This window comes from Buteo buteo, chromosome 3, assembly GCF_964188355.1.
Source record: "Buteo buteo chromosome 3, bButBut1.hap1.1, whole genome shotgun sequence".
NCBI lineage: Eukaryota > Metazoa > Chordata > Aves > Accipitriformes > Accipitridae > Buteo > Buteo buteo.
In genome coordinates, this window is record NC_134173.1 from 31,551,181 (window position 1) to 31,576,360 (window position 25,180).

Sequence of the window (25,180 nt, forward strand, 5' to 3'; positions counted from 1 at the left end):
GTGTCTTTTAAGAAGTGTACTATAAAAGGGGTTAATCGATGAAATAGCTTTTGTGTGGCTTGGTGTATTTTATGTTGTGTAGTGTGTTATTTAGAGGAATAGAGTGATATTGATTTCTTTTTTTCTCCAGAGTTTGTTTTTTTTTTTTATTTAGCTATGTGAACATTTTGTAAAGATTTTACAGATTAATTGAAGTTACAGACTTAAACCTTATAAGGCATCAGTCATTCATGCTCATAAACCTACAGGGATAATTCATATGAAATATGTTCCTTGTTGATACAGTATTACTTTAATAAATCCCCCCCAAGATCATAACACAAATCACAGTTATAAAAAGACAGTCCACAGTAAGATTGCAGAAGAATAGACAGGAGGATAGGAGAGATCTGTATTAAGCCCAGCCCATTCTGATTAATTCCAGAATTTTAATGCTTGCAAATGTATTGATTGGCAAGTATTCATATTTGTATGTTTTAAGATCTTTTGAATCAGATATCATTTTCCATATAAAACAGTCTGACAGGTATTTGCTATTTCTAATCTTTAAATATTTTGTATTACATTATCAACCCTGCATTCGATCCATTTATGAAACACAAAGCACTCCCATTTGTAGAGATTTATTCTTGTATCGTTTTTCCCCAGATTTGCCAGAACACCATCATGTTCGTGTTCTGAAGGTTAATGCCCAAAGTCAAGCAGACAGAAGCCAAGTGCTGCAAGGTTTCCAAGATTAGGACTGATTCCCTTCACAAAAATAAATGATTCCTGCCATGTTCAGTGATTTTGTGCAGCACTACTCACGGCTGAGTGAGTGCATCAATACTGTAGTCCTTACATGCTGTACATACTGATGACACTCTGTGTTAACTTGATTGACTGAGCAGTATACTGGAGAGGATGCACCTGCGAGAGATGTGCAGACATATATATATTTTTATTCTGGTTTTGAAACATTTATTTTACATTTTTTTTACTTGGAAGTCTTAGTTTCACATTCCATGGGTTATCATGTTGTGCTGTTAAGGTAGAGCAAACAGTTATGTGCTTCTTTGTTGTCAAAACTGTATTGGAAAATGATCTAAGGTGCATCTTCTTTCTCTTTATAACCAAAAGCCTGATTTTATATTTTAAAGGAAAATGACATAAAGGGGGCGAGCATGAAGTCTGGCAAGTCAGTAGCTATGTAAATTATGCTTATTTTAAGAGATTCAGTTTAATGGTAGAGAAATGTCTCATGTAATTCACTTATAAGCATTATTTTTTTGTTACATTTTTATGTTTTGTTATCGTTTTTGTAGGCTTTAAGACAACAGCAGAAAAGAAGAAATGGAGTCTCAATGATGGTAAACAAGACTGTTCCTCGTGTTGTTTTGACACCATTAAAGGTGTCTGATGAGCAGTCGGATTCACCTTCAGGTAAATAGCTAAAGGACCGTTTGCAAGATCAGCTCTAGTCAGAGTCTTCCTCTGAATCAGCTGTGTAGCATACAGAATTTGGAACTGCTGCAATAATATTTCCGCTTGGTGGCTTTGTTTAACGTCTTTATTTCCTTATCAAATCTGGTGTCTCAAGGATGGAGATTTTTCTTTAATAAAGAACTGAATGCACACAGTAAAATGACGATTGGTAATAGCAGCAGCTTTAAAGGAATGCAAAGTAACATTTTGTTTGGCTCTGGAACTCTAATGGAGGACCACATGCTGGTATTCAATGCCATAAAAAGGGGAGAGGGAAAAAAAAGGCAAGCTTCTCTGTGAATGTGAATTTGTGTCTGAATTCTGCATTGCAATACTCAGATCCTTTTGTTAGCTTTTCTTCTTCTGGTACCATGCTTATCACTGCAGCATAACCTTGACCTTTAGTTCTGGTGGTTAAGTTACTTCATTTTAAGAGATTTCTATGGCTATGTTTAACACAAATTGACAGTTGTATTTCCAGGCATCTCTCTTCTATAAATGTTTCTTCACAAAGAAATGATCTTTTTTCGCCTTTAGATGGCTTTACTGCCCCATAACTTGAGGTTAAAATATTTTTAAAGATATCTCTTGGGCATTATAGGAAAACGCTATTTTTATTAGATCAGTGAACATTTTTATTGAATGCAGTGTTCAGTAAACTTTAGTTTTCAGCACTTAATTGATTTATTGAGCTTTTACTTCCATTTCCTCTGATGATGAGGAATCGTATTGTGACCAGAAAGGTGTATTGCCTTGCAGCAAGTAGAGTCAACTTTTTTTTAAATCCTATTTTTGTTTTGTTTACAGTGTAGAGGGTGCTGCGGGGATTGTTGGTACAAATGCATCAGTATCATGTTTGGGGGTTTTATTTTTTCCTAAGGATCTGAATCTAAAAGTGGTGAAGCAGATGGTTCTGATAAAGAGATGAAACATGGGCAAAAGTCTCCAACTGGAAAACAAACAAGCCAGCACTTAAAGAGGTTAAAAAAATCTGGTTTAGGTGAGTAGGAGTAAAATAAATATCTTACTTGTTATTGTAATACTGATATTTTTCTAAACTGTGATCCCTTTAAAAGTTTTGTTTTTCTGGTTTATCTGTCCCTTTTTCAAACTCAGCAGCTGACCCTTTCTCAAGAAGGCATCTTTCTTTCTGGCTAACTGGAAAATCCATGGGCTTTTTTTTTTTTCCCCCAGAATGCTTTTCTGTAGTTGCTTTTTAAAGTTTGACAGACCTAAGCAACTGCAGGCAGAAAGGTCATTTAGCAACTAGCTTCTGATTGCTGCATTATGATTTTTTGGAGGATGGGGTGTAGCAAATATTCTTTCTTCCTGGTAAATTTGCTTGCAGTCTAATATGCATTTATTCCCAAAGATAATAGCATATTTGCTTACATACCTGCCCTATTAGAAGTTAACCTTCTTTTCTTCTTTTGCATTATTCCATGTCATATAGAGATTTGGCATATCATTTTTGGTTAATTCTCTTTCTTTGGTTGATTTGTTTCTTCAGTTGGATCCTTAATTATTTTGAAGCTACACCTCTTGCGGTGGTAGATACAGTTTCTGGTTTTATTTTCTGTGGTTTTTAGAAAGATTCATGGATAATGATCTGTAATTAATGAAGAATTTTCTCTGAAGAGATGCTAAGAGTAAATTCTCAGTAGCTCCATGTGATAGGCAGATTTTCCTGCTCTGCATGAAATATAATTGGAAATGTTCCCTAAGGAGCAGAAAATGTAGTATTCACTAAGACTCTTGTCTCGGCTAAAGTAAGGTAGAATAATTACATAACTTACTTTATTTTTACAAAGAACTATTTGGATTCAGCAGACTGCTGAATCATTCAAAGAAGTGTTTTGCAATGTGGCCATACTGGAAAAGTTAGCAAACAAGCATTGTGTAGTGGCTGGAACGTCCTAAAATTATTTAATGTCTGTCTTTGTGGTGATAAGATTGTTTTTCTTTAATAATGATCTGTCATAGTTCTATTTTATGTATAGTGATTCTGTAAAATATCTTGAAGGTACTTTACTTCCTAAATATCATAGGTTGGCTGTTAAATATACTATTGCCAGTTCCTGGTGAACTGTTTCCTGCAAGTCTTATAGTATCACAGCCTCCCATGAAATTGTACGTTGTTTTGATATATGATCTTTCTGCAGATTATTCATCAATCTCAGCTGGATAGCTAGTTCTCTCTGTTGATCAAATGGCATTATTCAAAACCAAAAATACTCCTTCAGTATTACAACTTTTGCTATGCAAAGATATGTCCAATTTTGGATTATTTCCTGTAACTTTTCTCTACATTTAAGACTGAGATACATAATTTGATGTATGCATTCCTCCCCATCCCCAGATATTTCATCAACTGTTGGCCAATGATATCAAATGTAGAGTGAATTCATTAGAATGTTTGAGGATTTCAGAAAAAATCCTCTGGCCTTTTGGGACACCACAACTGGAATGGGGGGAACTTTGTGTAAGGTTTAAGGGTTTCTGTTCTTGTACCTGCTGAAACATTTCTCTTGAGACATAATATTTCTTGGGATACTAATAGAACAGTTGTTGAGCATCTTTGAGAATAGGTCCAGTGTCCTATACAGTGCACAATTCAGTTCCAGACATTATTTGATTGTCTGAAACTGCTGATCTGCCCAACATTCACTGCATGTTGTGTTTGGTAGACTTTCTTAACTCCCATTAAGTATGACTTTTTCCCCTTTTAGTTAACTGATTCTGCCAACTGTGTGATTTCTATCCTTTTCTTATTTTGATTTTTATACTTTGATGTAGAACCATGGTGCTCCCATCCTTTTCATAGTCAATTCTCTGTGTTGCAGACTAATCTCTTCTTTTCCAAGGCTGTAAGTTTGAGTTTCTCTCTCATCTTCCAGGTTCTATTTCTGATCTGGGCCATGATCCCCCAAGACTCTGGTAGCAGCTATATAAGGATTAAAAATGTCTTTCTCTGTGGAAAACAATATAAAAAACGTTGGCATATGTTTTGTCATAAAGTCCTCTCAGAGTTACAATTAGCAATGCAGTAGTGGCATACTCTTGTCATATTCCACAGAACTACAACTTTCCATGCTACTCCCAAATACTTCGCTAAATCTGATTACAAACTTGAGACCTGCAGTAAAGGTCCTAAATTAGCCATAGGAAGGGTGCAGGAGAGAGAATTTGTTGTTCTTCTGAGCAGATTTTGGTTTTTTAAAGTATGGCTATTCTGGGCATCCACAGTGAGCTACTGGCCTATCATCCTAGGAATAATATACATATTTCTTCCACAAGTTGATAAAACCTCCATGGTAGCCTGTAAGTGATAGTAGGTCAGATAAGTCAGAAAATGTGTGACCGAGGCACACAGAATTAGGTTTGACTTTCTGATACTGTCTTGGGCTTTTCACGCTATTAGAATGTCTGCCACTGAAGGATGTTACTGACTTTGCAGTCATATATCTTGTTTTAGTTTGGATCATCTCTATGTGTATGTCTTTCCATAGGATATGAAGTGTTAGCTGGGAAAAATGTTATTCCAATTTGGAATCACTTAGAAGATGGAGATGTGTATTCTGTATTGATTAAAGAAAAGAGTATATATACAGGCATTAAAATAAGATACATCATACTACTTGTGTTATGCTTGGGGACTGTGTTCTTTTTGCATTTGTATTTAGTGGGTGGAACAGATGGTGAGGACAGTTTATTGTGATGCGTTCATGAAAATGATCACTTCTTCCATACAATTGTCCTTTATAACAGGGCATTCATTTGTTCGTAATGGAGCCTTTGCTGTACTGAAATACAGTATGTTGGAAATATGTGTTGGAAAATGTTATCTTGTGCAAAATGCAAAGTAACCCTTTTCTCATTCAGTTAGTATTGTCTGCTGAAAAGTAAAAGGAAATTACAAGAATGTTTGTGGGAGGCTGTGGCTGAAGGGGAGCTATTAGAATTTACAAATCTGCTGCATTTTCTTTCATTTGTACATTTTGTGGGTAATTTTACAGCCTTTCACAGGAGACCGCTATAAGCCTTCCAAGAAATCTAAACATAATTGCATTATTTTTATTAATGTTACTGTTAAGTAGTTTGTAGTATTTGATAAGTTCCTAATAATCAGTATGGCCCAAATTCCCCCATTTGTAAAATAGATGTATTCTTCTTAACATGTCAGTTGTAATCCTTGCTGAGAGGTCCTATGTGTATGCCAAATGCCATCACTGCTCATAGCAGTGGAATATTCTTTTCAATTGCTTTTTTAGAGGTTCTGCTGGAGTTTGTGTATGATTTAGTTAAGACCCCTTTTGTAGCATCTTTGAAATATTTGAAAGTATAACAGAACAAAACCTGGAGGAGTTTACTGGGAGGGGTTAGAAGCTTTTGAGTTTTGCCAGCCACTTAGACTCCCCACTTCTTCCATTTCCATATTGAGTATCATAATAAGTTAAGACTGAGAGGAAAAAAGGATTGTAGCAGTATGTATATATCCTGAAGGAGATATAGCAGTAATTGCTCTTTAAGGACCTTTAAAAAGTATCTTTTAAATATTAACCTAGAAATAATAGCAAAATGAGACCAGATGGGACCTCTAGTGGTCATCTAATTTGTTCATCAGTCATAGGGCAAAATCAGTTACACACCTGTCATTCCTGACAGGTATTTGTCTAGTATTCTTAAAGATTTCCACTGATGGAGACTGTAATGCCTCCCTATGGATCTAATCCAGTGTTTCCTTGTCCTTGGTGGTTGAAAGCTCTCTTTTCCCAGTATCTTAATGTAAATATTTCTTACTGTGCAAGAGTTTAATCTCATTACCTTTGCTATCCATTGTGGACAGTAAGAAGACATTGTTCTTTACCCCTGTTCATCAGCCATTTATGTATTTTCCCTTCACTCTGCTGAGTTGCTATCTTACTCATTCCTGGATTTGTATTTTATCTCACAGACCCTGTTTTCTAAACTTCTGATAATTCCTGCTGCTGCCTTCTGTGTGTTGATCATTTTAGATCATAGGTTCTTATGAAAATTCTGAAAAGTGCATGTTTTCAGACACTAATTTAACACATTAAATATTCTTATCTCTATGATCACTGTCTACTCACACAGGTAGTTTTTAGCAGGTGCTATAGGACAAGTTATGTAGGACATAGTGCCCTGCAGATGCGGAGCACGGCGAAAGAGAAGCTCTCTGTAATGGTTGATTCACATCAGCCTCATTAAGCAGTCTTTTGCTTGGAAATAGGTGCTTATAATTATGTTGATGACATGACAGGAAAATTTTCTGCTGCTGCTGAGTTGAGTTGGTCTCTTGAGCTGGGAGTAAGAATATGTCAACTGTAATGTTGACTGGAACACGGATACTGTAAGAGCTTGAGAGACCAATACAGGGAATATAAAAGAAGCTGTTAAGACACCTAGAAAAGGCTGTGTTACCCTTCTCAGAGTACCATTTCTCTGGAGCTTACTGTATTATACAATAAAAGTGAAAAACTTAAAAGGAATAATTGTTCTTACTCTCCTCCTTTTTTTTTATGTTTAAAGTTATTTCTGTTTATTTACTCCAGGACATTTGAAATGGACCAAAGCTGAGGATATTGACATAGAAACACCAGGATCTATTCTAGTGAACACTAACCTGAGGGCTTTAATAAATAAACACACCTTTGCTTCTTTACCTCAGCATTTCCAACAATACCTCCTGCTTTTGCTTCCAGAAGTAGACAGGCAGGTAAGTAGCATCGTGCAATATTTCTTTCTTTAATGAGTCTTCTTTACACTGTGTTTGCATAGGCTTATATGATTGACTAGGAGTTGTTCCAGGAAAGAATAAGAAGGAAATTTCCATACTTTTCTTAGGTAAAACTGCTAGATGTAGAATGAGTGTAAAGTTTATATCTAAGCGTCAACCAGCTCCTGCTTCCTTCCTTTCTGAAAACTGTGCAGCTGCCTGATTTGTCTAAATGGAAATGGGCCAGCAGATCTTCTGAACTTGCCAAATCTCTTAATTAGGTTTTCTACCTATGATGTTGAAGATAAACTTCTCATCTTCAAGACTTTATTTACATTGAGTCTCTTTTCATCTGTGATCTTCCTAGGCACTCTGCCAGCAATGTCCAGGTCAATATTAATTCTGTTAGTTTCTTCTTCTCCTCACCTTTTAACGCATGCCTACATATGCATCTGCTCAGCTGCAGTGCACTGAATCCATTCATTCACACCTTTTGTAAGGAAGTCCTTGTTCAGACCTCATGGCTGTAGGCTCATGTGTGGTTTTAGTCTGTTCTGTTGAGGAAAATTATTTGGGAAGTAACAGGGTGGAAATAAAAGTTCAATTTCATGTTGCTTCCTACATCCTGCCTTTGTTGGTCAGATTGCAGGCTTCTTAGAGCAAGAAAAAAAATCTTTCTATCATGTCTAGCAGTTAAAATAGCAGAGAGAGGCCAAAACAATTTCATTTACACACGTCTCACTTCTGGATTTAAACAGTCTTACCAATTTCAATGGGGAATACTCACGTACTTAATTCAGACGCATTAACTTAACCAAAAAATGTCATTATATTTTTTTGTGGATGGACAGCATCCCTATTTTTATGTATTAACTAGAGAATGCAGGTCACTTAAATGACTGATTAAAACCTGCATCTTAAATCAGGATGTTAAATTCCATGGTTTCATTTCTTAAACTGTTAGTAGTTAGTGTCTACCACAGTAACAAAGGGGAAAGCAGTGCAATATGAGACAAAAAGAGAAAGAAAAATTGTATTGATGTACATTTACTCAGCCTTTTATCAAATTAGATACTGTATGTTGTGGACTAAAAATATGCACTTTGATAATGGAATATTTGAAAAAGAACATTCAAATCAGAGCCACAGGAGAAACAATGTAAATGTGTTTATTCTCAAGCTTCAACAAGGCAGTCAAAGTCAGTATTGACAAATTTTAAGAGAACCGTTTTCCCTGCTGTAAAACAGATTTTTAACTTAGTGCCCAGCAAGTATTTTCCTAATAGTTTTGATTTTTTTTTCTCTTTCTAGTTAATTTACCAGAAGAGATTAAAAAAAAAAGTCTGCTAGGTAAAATCATGTTTTATCTCCAACCATCAAAGATCTCAGTGTTCCTGAATGACATTTCAAATACAGGGGCCTTATTTAGAAGTTTCTTACTTTAAAATTTATTTTTAAAAATTGAGGCTTTAGAGCTAACAAGCCATTTACCTTCTTATCAGTGTTCTTACAGCAGTTTTTGGCAAGAAAATCAAGAGAATATTTGTTGAGTTTAATCATACCTCACTAGTTAAAAGCAATCCATTTCTTTTTAATTTTTATTTCAGAAAGTATTCACATAATGCATACATTGCAGGTGTTATTTCAAAGGCCTAGCACTACATAATTGGACACTATTACTTTGCAGGCAAGCTAGTCACAGAAAAGCAGTTGTCATGAGACGTTTACAAGTATCCTTCTGTCTGTCATCTCACAGCGTTCTGTATACACCATTCTGTGGTATACCATGTTTTAACATGCGGTTGGAAGGCAGGAGTCTCCATTCATCTCTGGAAGTTTAATGGAGATGTTTGGCCTCTAAGTGTGATAGTTTGAGGATTGTTTTCTGGTGGGGAGTGAAATAGCACCAAATCCTCATTTTGTGGAGGTCTTACTAGCGGAAGAATCACAACCCTTTTCTTGATATCCAAGAATATGTCCTTTGCTGTACCTAAAGAGTAGCATCCCAGATAGGGACTGATGAAAGCAATTGAACTGGTACTCTTTTCCTTCCTGTGGCATGTAGAAAACGTTAGTGTAGTGCTCAAGGATCAAGTGAGAAGGAGAGAGAATTCCAGCCAGGGAGCTCTGGTGGGAGTCTCTGGTGTTGGTCACTCCAACTGGACAAGGCAAGAGTATTCAGTCTTCCTCTTTTATTTCTACGGTCTAAATCAAATGGGGCATGAGGCAAGCAAAAATGGTGTAAAACTATTCTTTGAGTTAGCTGCCCATCTCTGAGGGTTCAGTTTTGTTGGTTTATATTGTCCTTTTCTTGTTTTGCCTGAGAATTCCTACTCCTGCTCTTCTGGCTCTGAAGTGTTTCCTCCCTGTGCGCTGCTCTGCAGTTGGCTGCTGCTGTCTTCCCCAGAGAAAGCTGCATTTCTGTGTTGTCATGTGGATATAGTATGTGAAGTACTGTAATGAATGGCACTATAAAAATGTAATAGAGTTATGCTATTTGTGTATATATAGTGATCTGTGAAATAAATTACTAATGAAGTGCAGCCTCATTTAGGTTTTATTACTGCTCCACATAGAAAAACCCTATGATGAACGATCCTTTGTCATTTCTGTCATAAACACCATTTTTCTGGGCGGTATAACTCCTCCTCCTTAAATCGTACTGAGCTGAAACTTGTCATGCATATGTCAGTTTGAATAAGCATTTTTAGAAACCATTAGTTAAGGGAGCTGAGGTTTTCTTTTTTGTGTGTGCAAGTGTTTATTATTAATAAATGACTTATCTCTCAACCCTGCTTAGTCTAATATGTTCAAAAAAAGTTCAGGACCAAGTCAGGAGCTTCATGGGCTGTGTTTTCTGGTTTTCCTTTTGTTTTCAAGTTTTGCGGTTGCTATCAGGTGCCATGGGAGCCCCTTATGGAACAAGAGCCATGGGAGCCCATGGAAGAAAGGGCCTTAGGAAAGATGTTCCGCAATGGAAGACATTGAGAACAACTCTGCTGATGTTGGTGCTGTCATTTTTCCTACTCCTGCTAGATTTTTGACGAAGTGGAAGTGTAGGATCATTGCCTTTTTTTTTTCCTTAGGAAAACATAAATTGTATCATCAGTTATTCACACTTGGAATTGATTTCAGGTTGTATATTATTTTAAATTTTATTTCAGTAGCAGTGAGGCCTGTGTGTAATTTTCTGTATTCAAAATACCTATAAAAGAAATTGGAGCAAGTTGGCAGTTATCGTAGTTATGTTTTATCAAGGATTTTATTTGCTTTCATTTGGGTTCAGAGTGAAATAGTATGTAGACATTCAGAGTAGCAGCCATGACCCAGACTTGTCTATTTAGCAGACTGCTCCAAAATGTTGCATCACTGGATACTGGGAACTTCGTGTCTGAAATTTGAACATCCACATTTTCAGCTCTTTCTTAATCTATATGGACTCAAAGGCTCAAAAACCTTAAAGCTCAGCTGATACAGAAGCCTGTTGGGTGATTCCCCCAGGAGACCTAGATGACTGAGCTGGCAATAAAGAAAACATGTAGGTATAGAAACTGTATGGAAAGCAAAGTCTCTGCACAAAAGATTTCAGTTGTCACAAATACCAGCAAAGTATTTTTTTTTTCAGCTCTAATTAGAACATTCTACAGCTGAAGAACAATGGAATTTTCATCAAAGAAATACCTGCTTCTAATATTAATACATCAAGCTGATAATTACATGTAACAGAAGCCTTCCTGACCACCTCTCAGCAAATATTCATCTTCAAAGCATGAAGTTTCTCTCTCTGTATCTAGATTGCTATACTGCATCAGTGCCTCTTTTAAATATTAATTAAACAATGTATCTTGTGCAAGGATGAGTAACAGGTCTGTATGACAGGTTGCTGAAAAGGAACAGCAGCTGTCAATATCTTGTCTACACCAGCTTTCCTTGTTGCTGCTACTGGGCAGTCAAATTGCTGCTGTTAACAGTGGGGTATGGGCAAAAGGAAGGGAAATACACCCATGTCATAAGCTTCCAAGAAAAGAAGCGCTGCCTCGTCTGCACAGTAGCAGAAAGCTTAAGTGATTTTACTCATCCATAGTGGTAAACAAAATGTTCTTTCCTGAATGCTCTGAAAGCACCCAGACTCTACAAACGCTTAACAACTTTCTGATCTTTGAGAATTTAGCTCCCTGTCCTGTATTTTTTCTTCTGGTAATATTTGGTTCTTCTGAGCCTCTTGTGGTTTGCACCTGCCCTGCCCTTTCAGATAGGATGGGAATTTTCTCCTGCAAAAACACCCACAAATTATCTCAAAGCCTCCTCAGACCTGTGTGTTAGGTGGCAGTACCATTTTATCTGACTAAACCTACTGATGAAGAGCATGTAAAACAGTAGCGGATTTTCCTAGTAAAAATTATATCTTGTCTTAGCTTTACTTGTTTTATGAAAGAAATTTTAAAAACTTCTATTTTATTTGTAGCGTTCGCTACATATCAAGGTGCCACGCTTAGATCACTGGTCGGCCCGGACCAGGGAAAGAGACAGATAACACACACAGTGTGAGCGCCAACTTCCGCCTTTTATTGCACAGTTAATTCCTTTTATACTAACAAGGGGAGGCGGGATTACAGGTACATCACAAGGCTGCGACTAACCCTCTAACTTTCCGTGACATCGCGAGATCTTCCGAATGCCGAACCCTACATTATTTTCTGAATCAATCTACAGTTTATAGATAGTCAAGGTAGTTACTTTAGTTCAAAATTCTAAACTTAAATATTCTTAAGAAAATACTGAAGCCATGTAGTATTGCAGAAGTGCCTGTGAATATTTCAGGTTTATAGTAAGCCAATCTACTGAAAAGAAAAAAATGACATACAAATCAAAAGATTCTAAAATGGGTCAAAACCCACCTTAATCTCTTTCTTTTAATTTCTAAATCAGTGAATCCCAAAATAGTAACTGTCTCTTGGGTCAGTGCCAGTATTGTTGTTATGTAATAACATTACAGCATCCTGTAATTTTTAGGTCGGCACAGGTTCTGTGTTTCTGTCTTGGCCTACTCAATTTAGGTTGATATGGGCAGTTCCAAGTTGATTATATCACTTTGCGAAGATTCCCTCTCACCTTGCATTGAAAAAAGACACAGGTTGATGTCAATTAGTGATTTTCTCTGTTCTGTTTAAAATAGTTACAAGTAATTTGGGGGAGGTTATCTACAGAATTCCATTTCAAAACTTCTTTGCTTTCATGTAGTATGAATCAGCTTAATATCTGTTCCTACCATTTGAGCAATGATAACAAAAGGTAACTGTTGTTTTTGATGTGCACAAATTACTCCTACTCCTAAGCACATCAGTTTGAGTTCTGCAGTGGAGAGCAGGTAATGAATACACAAAATTCTGACACTTGTAAAAGACAAGGAGAGAGGTCTGGTATCTGCCATTCTGACACTTAGTATTTATTTTATTCTTTGTAATCAAAAGAATAAAATAAATACTATATAGAATATATCTTACTCTATATTAGTTTTATATTAAAAGAGAGTAAGTGAAGCTTTGTTTTCACAGTTCCTTCCTTGTAGCAGTTTAACCATCTTCCTGTTTTCTTTCTTAACTTCATCAGTAGTTGAGGATTATATTTGCCATGGGACATTTCCAGCATTTTCTTTATAAGACATCAAACAGCAGAAATTAGTCCTGTGTGTATTATTTGCTCCCATGTTTGTTTTACATTTCTGTCTATGGAATTACTGTGTAGTAGTAGCTAAATGGTTACTTTCTCTTACTTAGCTGCCTTTTCTGCTAATACTGCAAGCTTTTAGCTGTCCTCTTCAATTCTCTATCATCAGTAGCTTTCAAAAATTTATTATTATTATGTTCCTGTAAATGTTTGAGGTTTACACTGAAACAATTTTAGGGTTGTGACAAAAGCACTTAGTTCAGAGAACATTTGCAATAGAAGGTTAAATGTAACATATGTCTGCTGCACCTAAGCATATTTAAAAAGCTGTTAAATTGGCACCCCTGTGTGTGTAGTAATTGAAGGTCATTTTATGTCACATTTCTTCCTTTAACTGGCATTTTTTCTTTGGTTTTATTGGTTAATGTGGATAGCATGGTGTTGTTGTAATGTGCTTTATTTGTACAGCTTATATAGGGTAGTTTTAATATAGGTATTGTATAGACTAGATGCATGAAGAAATTCCAAAGCATTTAAGCTGCCTTTTCAGTAAGACTCTGGGGCTTTGATTCCTGAGCTCAGCTAGCCAGGGGTGTTCAGAGAGGTTACTACCCCCGGCTGGCCCCTCTGTCCTTGTGCTGCAAGTTGATACCTTTTTTACCAAATGCAGCTGTATGGATGGTGTATCTGCACGTTTCACAGTCATGTATTAACAACAAACATTCACTTTACATGAGTTGAAGGGTTAAGGATTTTACTTCAAAATCCCTGTTGGCTTTAGCTACAGGAATACTCTTTTAGCTTCCCTAGCGCAGTCCAGTAAGGCTCACTGCAATTGCATTGCAATCTGGCTGCTCTGATTGATGTGGCAATGGAATTCTTGTTTGCTTGTTTGCAATAATCCTTAGAGGTCCTCCTCAATATCAGTACTTCTACATATGTGAATAGGAAGCTTTACATTTTTGATTAAGTGTCATGCTTTTATATTTCTGCAGGCTTGGTCATTGTTTTTCAGAAGTGTGAATCAGTGTTTTCCACCATGCTGCATCCATGTTGTGGAAGTTCTTGTTTCATTTCTAAAGCCCTAGCTACAAGCTCTCGTCACGCTTAAAGCATGTCTCACCTTTACAAACAAGTTTTGCAGAGGTGTTAGCAGAACTATTGCAGTTGCTTTTGTCTGTAGCAAGGCTCAACTAAGAACATCTAGTAGGACACAGCAATGGTGCTGTGCCCACTGAAAGCTGAAAATACAAGAGCCACAGCTGTCTCTGCAGCATCCTTTTCCGTAAGTCCTTCTGGTATGTGAGAGCCCCTGCGCTCAACGTTGTTCTTCCGGTGCAAACTAGTGAAGCTTTTGTTCCCCTCTCCTTCTCTCCGAACAAAGTTTATAAAGTACAGTGCACAGCTGTTAGTGCTTAAAAAAAAGAGGACCTTGTATGTAGTACCAGTTCCATTTACATTTGACAGAATTACTAATACTTTAAAAAGGATTGATAAAACACCTCCCTTCCAGTGGGAAAGTACTTGCACAAGTACCTTTTTTAAAAGACACTGCGCTAGGAGCTGTGTTATGAGAATATAACTAATATGTGGACATAAATGGTAACATACCTGGACACAAGGAACTGGCATGCTTCAAATTATGTGGCTATTAATGATGCATTGCACTACTGCAGTGTGTAGTGTTTCAACTGTTCCTTCTTTGCAGAGTGCTATTAATTAAGTGATATGAGTTGGTCTGCAGTGCCTCCAGTGTTGCCACTGTAGGGCTGCACTAGAATTAGATGGAGAACAGAATATTCCTTACAGTTCTGAATCTGAAGACAGCCAAGGACTTGAAATAGGATGTTGGATGCAGGTGCAGTGAAAATAAGAGCAAGCAGAAGTGATCCATCCATGCTTCTCCTGCAATCTCTCTTCCTCTCTTCATCCTTTCTTTCTCTCTCCTCCTCTCCCTCTCTTTCCCTCTCCCCCTCTCCCCCCTTTTCCCCTCCCTCTCTCTCCCCTCCCTCCCCCCCATTTTCAGTACATTTGTTTGCTTAAATAAAAAAGGGAAAAAGAGGTCGAGGGTCTTTTTCCTAGTTATTTCAGAACATTGCTATTCTTTGTCTTTGAATTATTTAAACTCAAATTTCCTTTAGCTTGTTCTCTCTTGTGTTAAGGAGATACAGCTTTTTTTTTTTTTTTTTTTTTTGCATAGGAAGGCAATGTTTTCTAATGCCTAGAGAAAAGGCATTGGATGCAGGGTTTTCATTTATGACACTCATAAAAAATGACTGACTAATTTTAGGTGTTTACGTGTAACATCCCCTCACCTGCTGCTTCCCGGGATCAAAGGCATATGTCTCTTATTTTTATCAAAAGCTAGATGAGTGGACCCTGGCTGTTTACATGTCTTTTTCTGCACCTTCCCCAACATATAAGCGTTGTTGGATAATTTAATAATGTTTTACTTTCTCAAAGTCTCCAAGCATCTTTTTTTAAACAAGTTTCATACATGCTTGCCTTGATCACAATCTATGTTTTTCTATTTTACCTTTTTTTTTTACAGGCTTATGTGCCTCTTTTAGTACCTTTATAAATACTTGCTGTTTGCTGCATATTCTGACATGCTTGGGATTGGTATTTGTATGATCCATGTAATAGAAAAATAAATTTTAATTGTAATTTCTATAATTTGAATGCAGTTAGAAGGTACTGCTTGCTGGATATTCTGGTTTTCCTTATATTTTACTTGGGTTTTCCTTCATTTTAAAACATGCTTTATCTTTTCATTTTGCCAGATTTATTATTCTCCTTAAATTCTTCATTTAATTTCTTGCATCTGAGCTCAACCAGATTGGATTCTATTGTCTTTTTTTGACACTGCAGTGTGTTGGAATGAATATAGCTACCCCACTTGTCTTCTTGATTTAGACAAGGTCTAAATTAACAAGTCACATTTCATTTTGAAAACATATGTTTGCAAGTCTTCAGTCTCACTCGGCATATTTCCCATTCTAGTGAAGATGGAAAAGGTCTTTGTTTCTTTCTTTAAAAGACTCTTCTTCCTTTTCTTCTCTTGTCTGAAGCAATTATTCCTATAGTAGTGGATATTTTCTTTTTCATCCTTTGATGTTTTACTTCTAAGTTTAGTCTGGATATTTTTTAAAGGACTAAAGTAATATTCAGAATTACTTTCACCATCTGTCTTCAGAATCTGTCTTTTCATTTTGTATTCAAGGACAAACTGTTTATGTTATGTCAATGATCAGTTGGGAATGACAAGTTTTTCTTACAAGGATTGATAACTTCATAATCAGGACTAAATAAAATTTAGCCATATTCTGGGTCAGGTTATGCTCTACTGCAAGAAGGTGAGACCCATAGAAGAGAGATTATACAGATTGAACATTAGCACTCAAGTTGTATTACATCAGAATTGCCGTGAGAGACATAGTGTAAGCTGGTATCTTTCCATGTCACCTACCTAAAACATGAAGTTGGGGTGGCTGAGTTTGTTGTTCTGGGAGCAGCTCTTAAGTCAGATCTGTGTATTGCTGTCTAGTGTATTCCTTTGTGTTGGATGTATCTGTCTTATCATCCGTGTACTTTTCAGCTTTGCTGTAACTGTTTTGTAGTCACAACAGCAAAAAGGTCCTGATAGTTGCATCTTGTCAGAAGCAATTTTCTTGTATTCCTGTTTACCTACTTTAAACTTAGAACCTTTTCCATTGTTGGCTTTAAATACATGGAAACTGTTTTAAGAAAGGATAGATTTTTCTTCGAAGTCATAGCACTGTGTGTAAATGTGTGCACGTATTTTTGTGTTTGAGATGAGCCTCTAAGTGTTCCTTATCTTCAGGCAAAGAAACGGTTGCTATCCTTTTGTCTCTGTGGTTTTTTGCAAGCCCTGTCTGTTTTTTTAAATGTTCTGTAGCTTCCAACTGCACTACTTCTTCCACATTCCTACCATCTGTGTCCTCAAGACCTGAAATCATCAATGTTTTGTATTAAACTTGGTAATTACCAACTCCTTTACTATTCATTTCCCTCCCTTTTTTTTTTGCTCCTCTCCAATATTATACTGTGCCTTTTTCTGCACTTGTTTCCCTTTTTTTTTTATGTATATCAAAACCATTGATGAAAATTTGCTTGAGAAAAGACAGGTAGAGAAGACGGGAAGTGGTTGCCCTCAAGGGGAGCAGTGTATGTGTATGGAGCTCTTCTGTAGGGTGGATTGCAGTCTGGTTCAGATCTTAGGGGTCGGGGTCAGAGGAGAGGCGAGTGGCATGGTCGTCATTGTGATGGGAGTTTGCTAGACCATCCGATCTAACTCAGCAGTGGTAAGGCCACACCTAGAGTACTTTGTCCAGTTCTGGGCTCCCCAGTAGAAAGAGATGGAGCTACTGGAGATTACAGTGAAGGGCCACTGAGAGGAGTAAGGGACTGGATCATTTCTCGTATGAGGAAAGGCCTTTGAGAGCTGGGACTTAGCCTAGAGAAGAGAAGGATGAGAGGGAATCTTACCAATATGTATAAATACCTGAAAGAAGGATGTGACAGGACCAGAGGCAATGAGCAACAAACCAAAAGACAGGAGGTTCCATATGAACATAAGGTAATCTTTTTTTAGTGAGGGCACAGGTTACTTAGAGAGGTTGTGGATTCTCCATCCTTGGAGATACTCAAAAGCCGTCTGGACATGGTCTTCAGCAACTCGCTCTAGGTGACACTGCTTAAGCAGGGGGCTTGGATAAGATGACCACCTCCAGAGGTCCCTTCTAACCTCAACTTATTCTTCGATAGGGTGAGGAAGTGGGTAAACTCTTCTATAAATAACTTGAGGAAGTCTCTATCACAGTCCAGGTTCGTATGGAGACTTTAATCTCCCTGTTGCCGCTATAAGGGCAACACAATGGAATACAAAGAGAAAGATTTCTGGAGAGTGTCAGGGTACTTCTTGACTCTCGTAATGGAGTAGGCAACTGGAGGTGATGCACAGGTATATCTGTTCAATTGCATAGAATAGCTGGTTGGGGGTATAATAAATGACCATGCTAGCTGTAGCTATAGTGACTGTGAAGTGGAATTCAAGATCCTGAGGGGAGCAAAGAATAAGTAGTAGTAGACAGAACAAAGAAAATTTGGGACCATTGCTGAATGGGGTGTGTGATTTAATGACTATGAACACATACACAGCTGACATAATGCCTTCTTTGCCTCCATATTCACCAACAAGTTCTCCCAGGCCTCTGAGCTTTGTAAAAGCATTAACTGCCAGCAGTAGATAAGGACCAAGTCAAGATTACTTGCAAGAACTTGACTCATAAAAATCCATGGGACACAACAGACTGCATCCAAGGGTGCTGAAAGCTGGGTAATATCTTTGCAAGGCCACAGTCTACCATCTTTGAAAGGTCCTGGAGGTCAGGAAAGGTCCCCAATGACTGGAGAAAGGAAATGTTGCACCCATCTTCAAAAAAGGACAAAAGAACCCTTGGGTCTTGGTAGGCAGCAAGTTAAATAAGAGCCAGCATTGCACCCTGGCAGTAAAGAAGGCTGGCAGTGTCCTGGGCTGAATGAGCAGGACCATAGCCAGCAGGTCAGGAGAAGTGATCATTCTGATAACCTTTCTTTCAAGAAAGTCATTGACATATTGGAGCAGGTGCAGTGGAGGGCTACCTAGATGGTTAAGGGGCCATAGCACAGAAGAGCTGGATTTGTTCCCACAGGAGAAGAGGAGACTGCAAGGAGATCTCATGTCAGTTCGTAGCTAGCTAATGGGAGGTTGTAGAGAAGACAGAGCTCATCTTGGAAGCACACAGTAGTAGCATTAGAGGTGATGGAAACAAGCTGAAACATGGGAAATTCTGATCTGATTATCAGGAAAAATATTTTCACAGCAGAAGGGGTTAAGCACTGGAAGAGGTTTTCCACAGAGGCTGTGGAAGCTCTCTTCTTGAAGATACTCTGAATTCAAGTGGGCAAAGCCCTAAACAAGCTGCTCTAAGTGGAATGGCTTTGAAAACTTCATGACCTCTGGAGGTCATGCTAAACCCCATGATTCTATGTGTGATTCTCTAGGTGATATTTACTGCTTTTTCCTCAGACCTATCAGAGAAAGCATTTAGATTGATGTCATGATTTCTTCTTGAGAGCTCCATCCTGGCTGATGCTCGTTTCTTTGTAATCTTCTGGGTTCTTTGTTGCATTATTTCCCCCTTTTTTTTTTTCTCCAGGATTTGAAATCTACGTTCTGTATGTGTGAAGACCTGGAGAAGTACAAACTTAGCATGTTAGCTGTTCAGTAACAGGCTAGCTCTTTAATGTGATTTAAGATGATTTGTTAGTGTTCTTGTTTTCCTTTGTTAGAATATCTCATTTTTTGCCTGGCCTCTGATTTTTATCCCCATCTGAAGTGTATTATTATAGTTTAATAACACAGCCTGGTTAGTACTTTCAATATGGTTCTTTCTGGTCTTGGAGATTAATGAAAAGCTTGTGCTTTAAGCTGATAGGTTCCTGTCTCTTTTCTTTTTTTTTTCCCCTACACTGCCATAATTTGCAAGGGTGTATTTTGCCCTAGCATCATTTCTGTAAAGAATTTACAGAATTCTTAATCTCTTGAATCACGCTTGTGCAGCTACTAATCCAATAATTTATTGAAGTCCAGTGGCTTTATTTTGCTTTTCACTGTGTGGCAACTTGCATTCAAGATGTTTTTGTTCTGCTGTTCTCAACTTTGCTATTGGGGCCCCTCATGCAGTTTTTTTCTTCCAGGCCCTGGTAGTCCCACTGGTTTATCTCCATGTAGTTCCTTTTTCTGGATCCCCAAACTCTGCTTCCCTGCCAGTTCTGAGGGAAATACAAATTATCTATCACACCTACAGGTACTTCCTGTGGACTCTTGAGCTCTGTCTTTTTTGTGGCCGTTTCCCTTACCATGTGAGGTTTACCCAAAAGTTCAGAGGTAATCCAATACTGAGGAGTTCTATAGTAAGGAAGTCTAAGCTAGACATTGAAGTTTAATGATGGCAGTGAGGCCACTCTCATGAGACCCCACCTGGAGTACTGCGTTCAGCTCAGGGCCCCCAACATAAGAAGGACATGGACCTGCTGGAGCAGGTCCAGAGGAGGGCCACGAAGACAATCAGAGGGCCGGAGCACCTCTCCTATGAAGACAGGCTGAGAGAGCTGGGGTTGTTCAGCCTGGAGAAGAGAAGGCTCCAGGGAGACCTTACAGCAGCCTTCCAGTACCTAAAGGGGGCCTACAGGAAAGCTGGAGAGGGACTTTTACCAAGGGCATGTAGTGATAGGACAAGGGATAATGGCTTTAAACTGAAAGAGGGTAGATTTAGATTAGATGTAAGGTAGAAGTTCTTCACTATGAGGGTGGTGAGGCACTGGAACAGGTTGCCCAGAGAAGTTGTGGATGCCCCATCCCTGGAAGTGTTCCAGGCCAGGTTGGATGGGGCTTTGAGCAACCTCGTCTAGTGAAAGTTGTCCCTCCCTATGGCAGGGGAGTTGGAACTAGATGATCTTTGAAGGTCCCTTCCAACCCAAACCATTCTATGATTCTATGATTTAGTGTAGGAGAGCATACACTATTCTGCACTGGATGTAATGATGTGGATTATTCCATTGCTAGTTTCTAAATCAGATTTGAAAAGAAGATATGGTCATGATTATGGACAGCTCAGCAGAAACATCTGTTCAGTCAACCTTAAAGCAACAACAGCAGGGAGGCTGCACTAAAGAAAATACCCTTTCATTAAATAAATAGTATTAAGTCATCATCTTGAATATTAAGCATGGCCAGTTCACTTCAGAAGCTGTGGAAAGAATCCAGACAAGGGCACCAAAATTTACATGAGCCATAAAAAAAATTCTGAAGAAAAATTACTGGATTTGGGCTTTTTAATCTACCAGAACCAAATGAAATATGAAGAGTGGCAACTTTAATAACAATCAAGTGCTGTATTTCATACAATAGGCAACTAACCCATGGAAGTCTTTTGCATACTAAAAGTTAGCATTGATTGCTGGCAGAGTTTAACTGATATAAATAGAAGATGGTGGATGCATATATATGAGTAGTAGCCACAGTTACATCAAATGGACTGAACTATTTATGGAAAATAAAAATCCCCTTTTTCAGTCTTATGCCAACTAAGCTAAATAGAAATAGAAATCTTCTGTTTCACAGCTTTCTTAGTAATTGTCTATTATGTGATCTTTCACAAGCTTTATCTACATGATCTGTTCCTTGCAGTTATCAAGGGTTAGTTCAACCTCTGATTTTATCTGATATCGCTACCATATGGTACCACTCACATATTACTGACTGCTGAAAAATATAGTATCTTTGCTTAACATTGAATTGTGTAGCAGAAACCCTATAATCAGAAATGCAGCTATTGTTTAACAGAACTTACAGATTTTTTGTGACAACTACAGCTGCCTTTCCTTTTCTTACCCAAGCGCGTTCACACTCCTTCTCTATTATAGACTTGCCAACTGTTAGAACATCCTTTCAGTTTGGTCCCATTTATCACAATCTCTTTGAATGGTAGTTGTAGAAGTGGAAAAATGACTTTTAGATAGGTAATGGCATACCTGAACAGTCAGCGGTATTCTGTAGGAAGTGGAGAAACTTCCTCAATGGAATACTAGAAATACATGCAAGTTCACTCTAAAAGTTTTTTTCAGATGGGTAAAAGTTAAGTTTTGTAATTGCCAACTATTACTTGACAGGGAGAGCTCTAGCTGTGGAGAACTCCATGACATAATTGGTTCCAAGATCATTAGCCAAAGTAATGAACAGGAGAATCATTGTTTAGCATTATTATATAGAATTTAGGCTTATATAAGTGCAAGCATATGTTAAGAGTTTCTGAAGAATGTGTCAGTCAGAAATTAAACAATCCAGAGACTGACAAGAGCACATATAGTAATAATTTCTGTTCCCCTTTTTAATGCCTTGTCCATTTTGCGATGGTAACATTTTTTTCTAGAAAACATTGGTATGGACAAAACATATGGCCTTATAATACTACCCTCTGCAGCCATTCTGTATTTCCCAGTGATAATTTCTGGTTCTTGGGCTTAATGAGAAGTCTGTTCTACAGGGATGCCACACACAGCCTCAAGAACAGAAAGTATCTACCTGGGCTTTTAGTATGACTCAAGCTATCAACTGCTAGCAGGAGTTGTTGATGAGTGAGTAAGGCTCCTTCCAGCCATCATGAAGCATAATTGTGGTGGCTGATACGACAGGTTTGTGTTTGAGAAAGATGGTTCCAGAAACTGAGAGTGTGTCCGCAATACAGGCAGAGCCAGAAGACAGTGCAATGCTCTATGCCATGACATCCATTTAAGATACTTCGGAACTAATTGCAATCTATGGTTTAAATTGCATGCAGGCAAAGCTAAGCCATTATCTTATAAAATTGCAGTGGTTTTGAAGGTCATTCTGTCTAAATGAGTGGTTGTTTCAGATATGAATCATGAGCTGTGGTCAGTTACACTAGCTTGCATAGAGTCACTCCATTGGAAGCGCATTAAGAGGCTAGAGGCCTTGAAGACAGAATGCAAGGACTGACTTAAGCACCTTTCTTTAAGAAAAGGAGGATGGCAGTTGGTCAGAAGAGAAATGCGTGCAAGAGTACTTTTAGTTTTCTTTTTAATGATGATGTAATAATGGCAATTTGATATACCATCCTTTAGCTTTGTAAACTGTGAAACACTCTGTTACTAATTTATTTTTAAACTTCTTTAGCATCTTTTATATCTTGACATAGAAAATATGCAAAGAAAGGACAGTTTATCTAGTCTTGTGTATACTAAGGCAGAATCAACAATGTCTGTTTTTCTTGATAGATATTGTCTGAAAGGTTTTTTGGCTGTTCAGTGATGGAGAATTCACAGCCTCTCCAAGTAAGTCTAGTGCTTCATTGTTTTCACTGTTAGAAAGTTTTATCCTCAGTGTCTAATCTGAATCTCTTTTGCTGCAATTCTGACTGTTATTCTTTGTTCAGTTCAGCATCTATGTGGAAAGCGTGGAGATTGCTGTGTTCATTTTGAAATAGCCTTCAAACATGAAGGCGGTAACCCATTCCCCCTCTCCGTTTCTTTTTCCTGAGAAGAAGCCCTTATTAATGCAGTCTTTGTAGATCTAGGACCTTAAATCTGTGTTCAGCCTCATTTCTCTCCTTTGGACTTTGTACCAGTTTTGAGTTGCAGCAATGAAAATTGAACATACTACTCCAGCTCAAGTGATAAGTAACACCAAGAAGAGCAGAACTGATTGCTGTGTTTTTACACAATAGTCCCATTTATAACTTCCAGTGTTGTGCTCATCTGCTTCGCAATTTTATAGCAAAGTTGACTTATATTCAGTTTGTGATCAGCCCACGTGCTCATAAGCTGCAAATACTTTTCTACAGAAGCATTGCATAGCCACTTAGTTTCTTCATTTTGTATTTCTCTAGTTATGTGTTACTACACAAGTCTGCAACTTTGCATTTGCCACTATTGCAATGCCCTGCTTATCTCTATTGTTTCCAAAGTAATTCTCAAATGCATCAAGAGAATTCTGAATTTCAGTTGTAGATTTCAGTGTACTCAATCCCTCTCTGACTGATGTTCTTTGCAAATTCCTTCCATTTTTTTTTTATCATGCCCCTGAAATACAGCCTCCCAGTTGGTAATAAATAAACAATAGTTCCCTAAGTAAAGAGTTCTGAGTAGTTCTGTAGCCACCTAGTTACAATTTATATATCCTAGCTTTGCTTAAGAAAATGTCATGTGACACAGCATTGTTAAGCTATAAAACTTGTGCTGTTTTTCTTTTGTGACAAGGCCTTTTATGCTGTCAGAAAGAAAACAGACGGACTTGACGTGACCTATTCTTGACAAATCCATGTTGGCTGTTTCTCAGCTCCTTGTTAACTTCCAGGCAGTTGTGTATAGTGTGATATCTTGTGCTTTAATCATTGCACATATTCTCCATAGCTTGAAGACAGGGGGAGCAAGCAAGATACGTAAACATAGGCTTGTTGTGTCAATTGAGATGCGCTGCGGTATGTAGTCTAGTATCCAACTTCTTCTTTGAAAGGTTGTAGGTCCCCTGTAGGTTCTGGGTTGTGTCTGCCCAGAATGTGTCCGTATGAATATCTTAGGACACCCTAGGGCATCTCAAAAAAGAATCAGTTATCTGTGTGGGGGCCATAGAGTTCTTCTGAAGCTGCCTTAGTCTGTAAGTCCTTAGCTGTGCTTATCCCCTTCTTTAGACACAGGTGATACATATGTGCTGTATAAATATAGCTAGCATGTATAATTTTGCAGTTATCCTTTTCACTGCTCTGAAATCCATCTTTTAACAATTCTAAAACAGAGTCGTAACTCGGCATTTAACAGGCTAGTCTATCAAGCCCAAATTATTTGAATGTATTTAAGTAATATTTATTCAGCTCCTTGCTTGTTCAAGGGTGAGATCTTACCCTTTTGCCTTTTGTTGCTGGTATTAATTGTATTAAGCACCTCAATGCAGCAGATTTGTGGTGAAGATGGATGCAAAAAAGGCAGTATGAACATTAGCTTTGTCTCCATATCCCTCTAGTTTTTCCCCTGTGTTGCACAGTGGACTAACTTTTTCTTTCATCATCTTCTTGCTCCTAATGTACTTACATAATTATTTCTTCCAGAGTTTGACGTGTCCCTTGCCAGCTGTGTCTAATTTTGCCCCATTATACCATGTTCTGTTGTAGTATTCTTGCTTAGTAAGTTGACCTCATTTCCATTCCCTGCATGCTGTGAGATCAACAGTGACGTCCTAAATGAGACAATGCGGTCTCATGGTACAGTCCCCATTATTCCTTTACAGGAGGCTTTGCACTCCGTGTGGTCAGTATTGTTTATTTAAAGAACTGTGAGGTTTCTTTAACTCCTTTTTCACTAGCACCATGTTCTTGGGGATTCTCCCAACTAATTCTGCATTTATGAAAGTATGCCTACTTGAAACACATTTTTTTTTATTCTGTTGTCATTTCTTCTTTCTTTTTTTCCCCCCAAAATTTTAGTCTTTTATATTACTATCAGTCATATGAATTATCAGATCTCCATTTTGCCAATTAAGTCAAAATGTTGATTGTCAACCAAATCTTCCAAGTCCTCCTACGTACCATTTGTAGTTCTTGCATTAGTGTTCAACCATCAAAGACTGAGATAAATGTACCACTGTCATCACATTGGCCCCTTCTTTAACCTTCTTCTATAAATAAACTTGTTTTGGCAGTGGTACACAGAACAGTATTTTATTTTATTTTATTT

General features: G+C 37.8%; 1 protein-coding gene across 3 annotated transcripts in view; it reads left to right on the forward strand.

The window, feature by feature from the left end:
• ASXL3 (ASXL transcriptional regulator 3) overlaps positions 1-25,180 on the forward strand; it is a 72,939-nt gene that overhangs the window by 24,601 nt on the left and 23,158 nt on the right. For 2 of the 3 annotated variants that reach the window (XM_075023224.1, XM_075023225.1), the window contains 3 exons: positions 1,305-1,422; positions 2,345-2,464; positions 7,038-7,201. In XM_075023224.1, coding sequence (XP_074879325.1) covers positions 1,305-1,422; positions 2,345-2,464; positions 7,038-7,201 — 402 coding nt within the window. Of the gene's footprint in view, positions 1-1,304; positions 1,423-2,344; positions 2,465-7,037; positions 7,202-25,180 lie in introns of those variants that run through there. The other variant, XM_075023226.1, reaches the window with a different exon arrangement.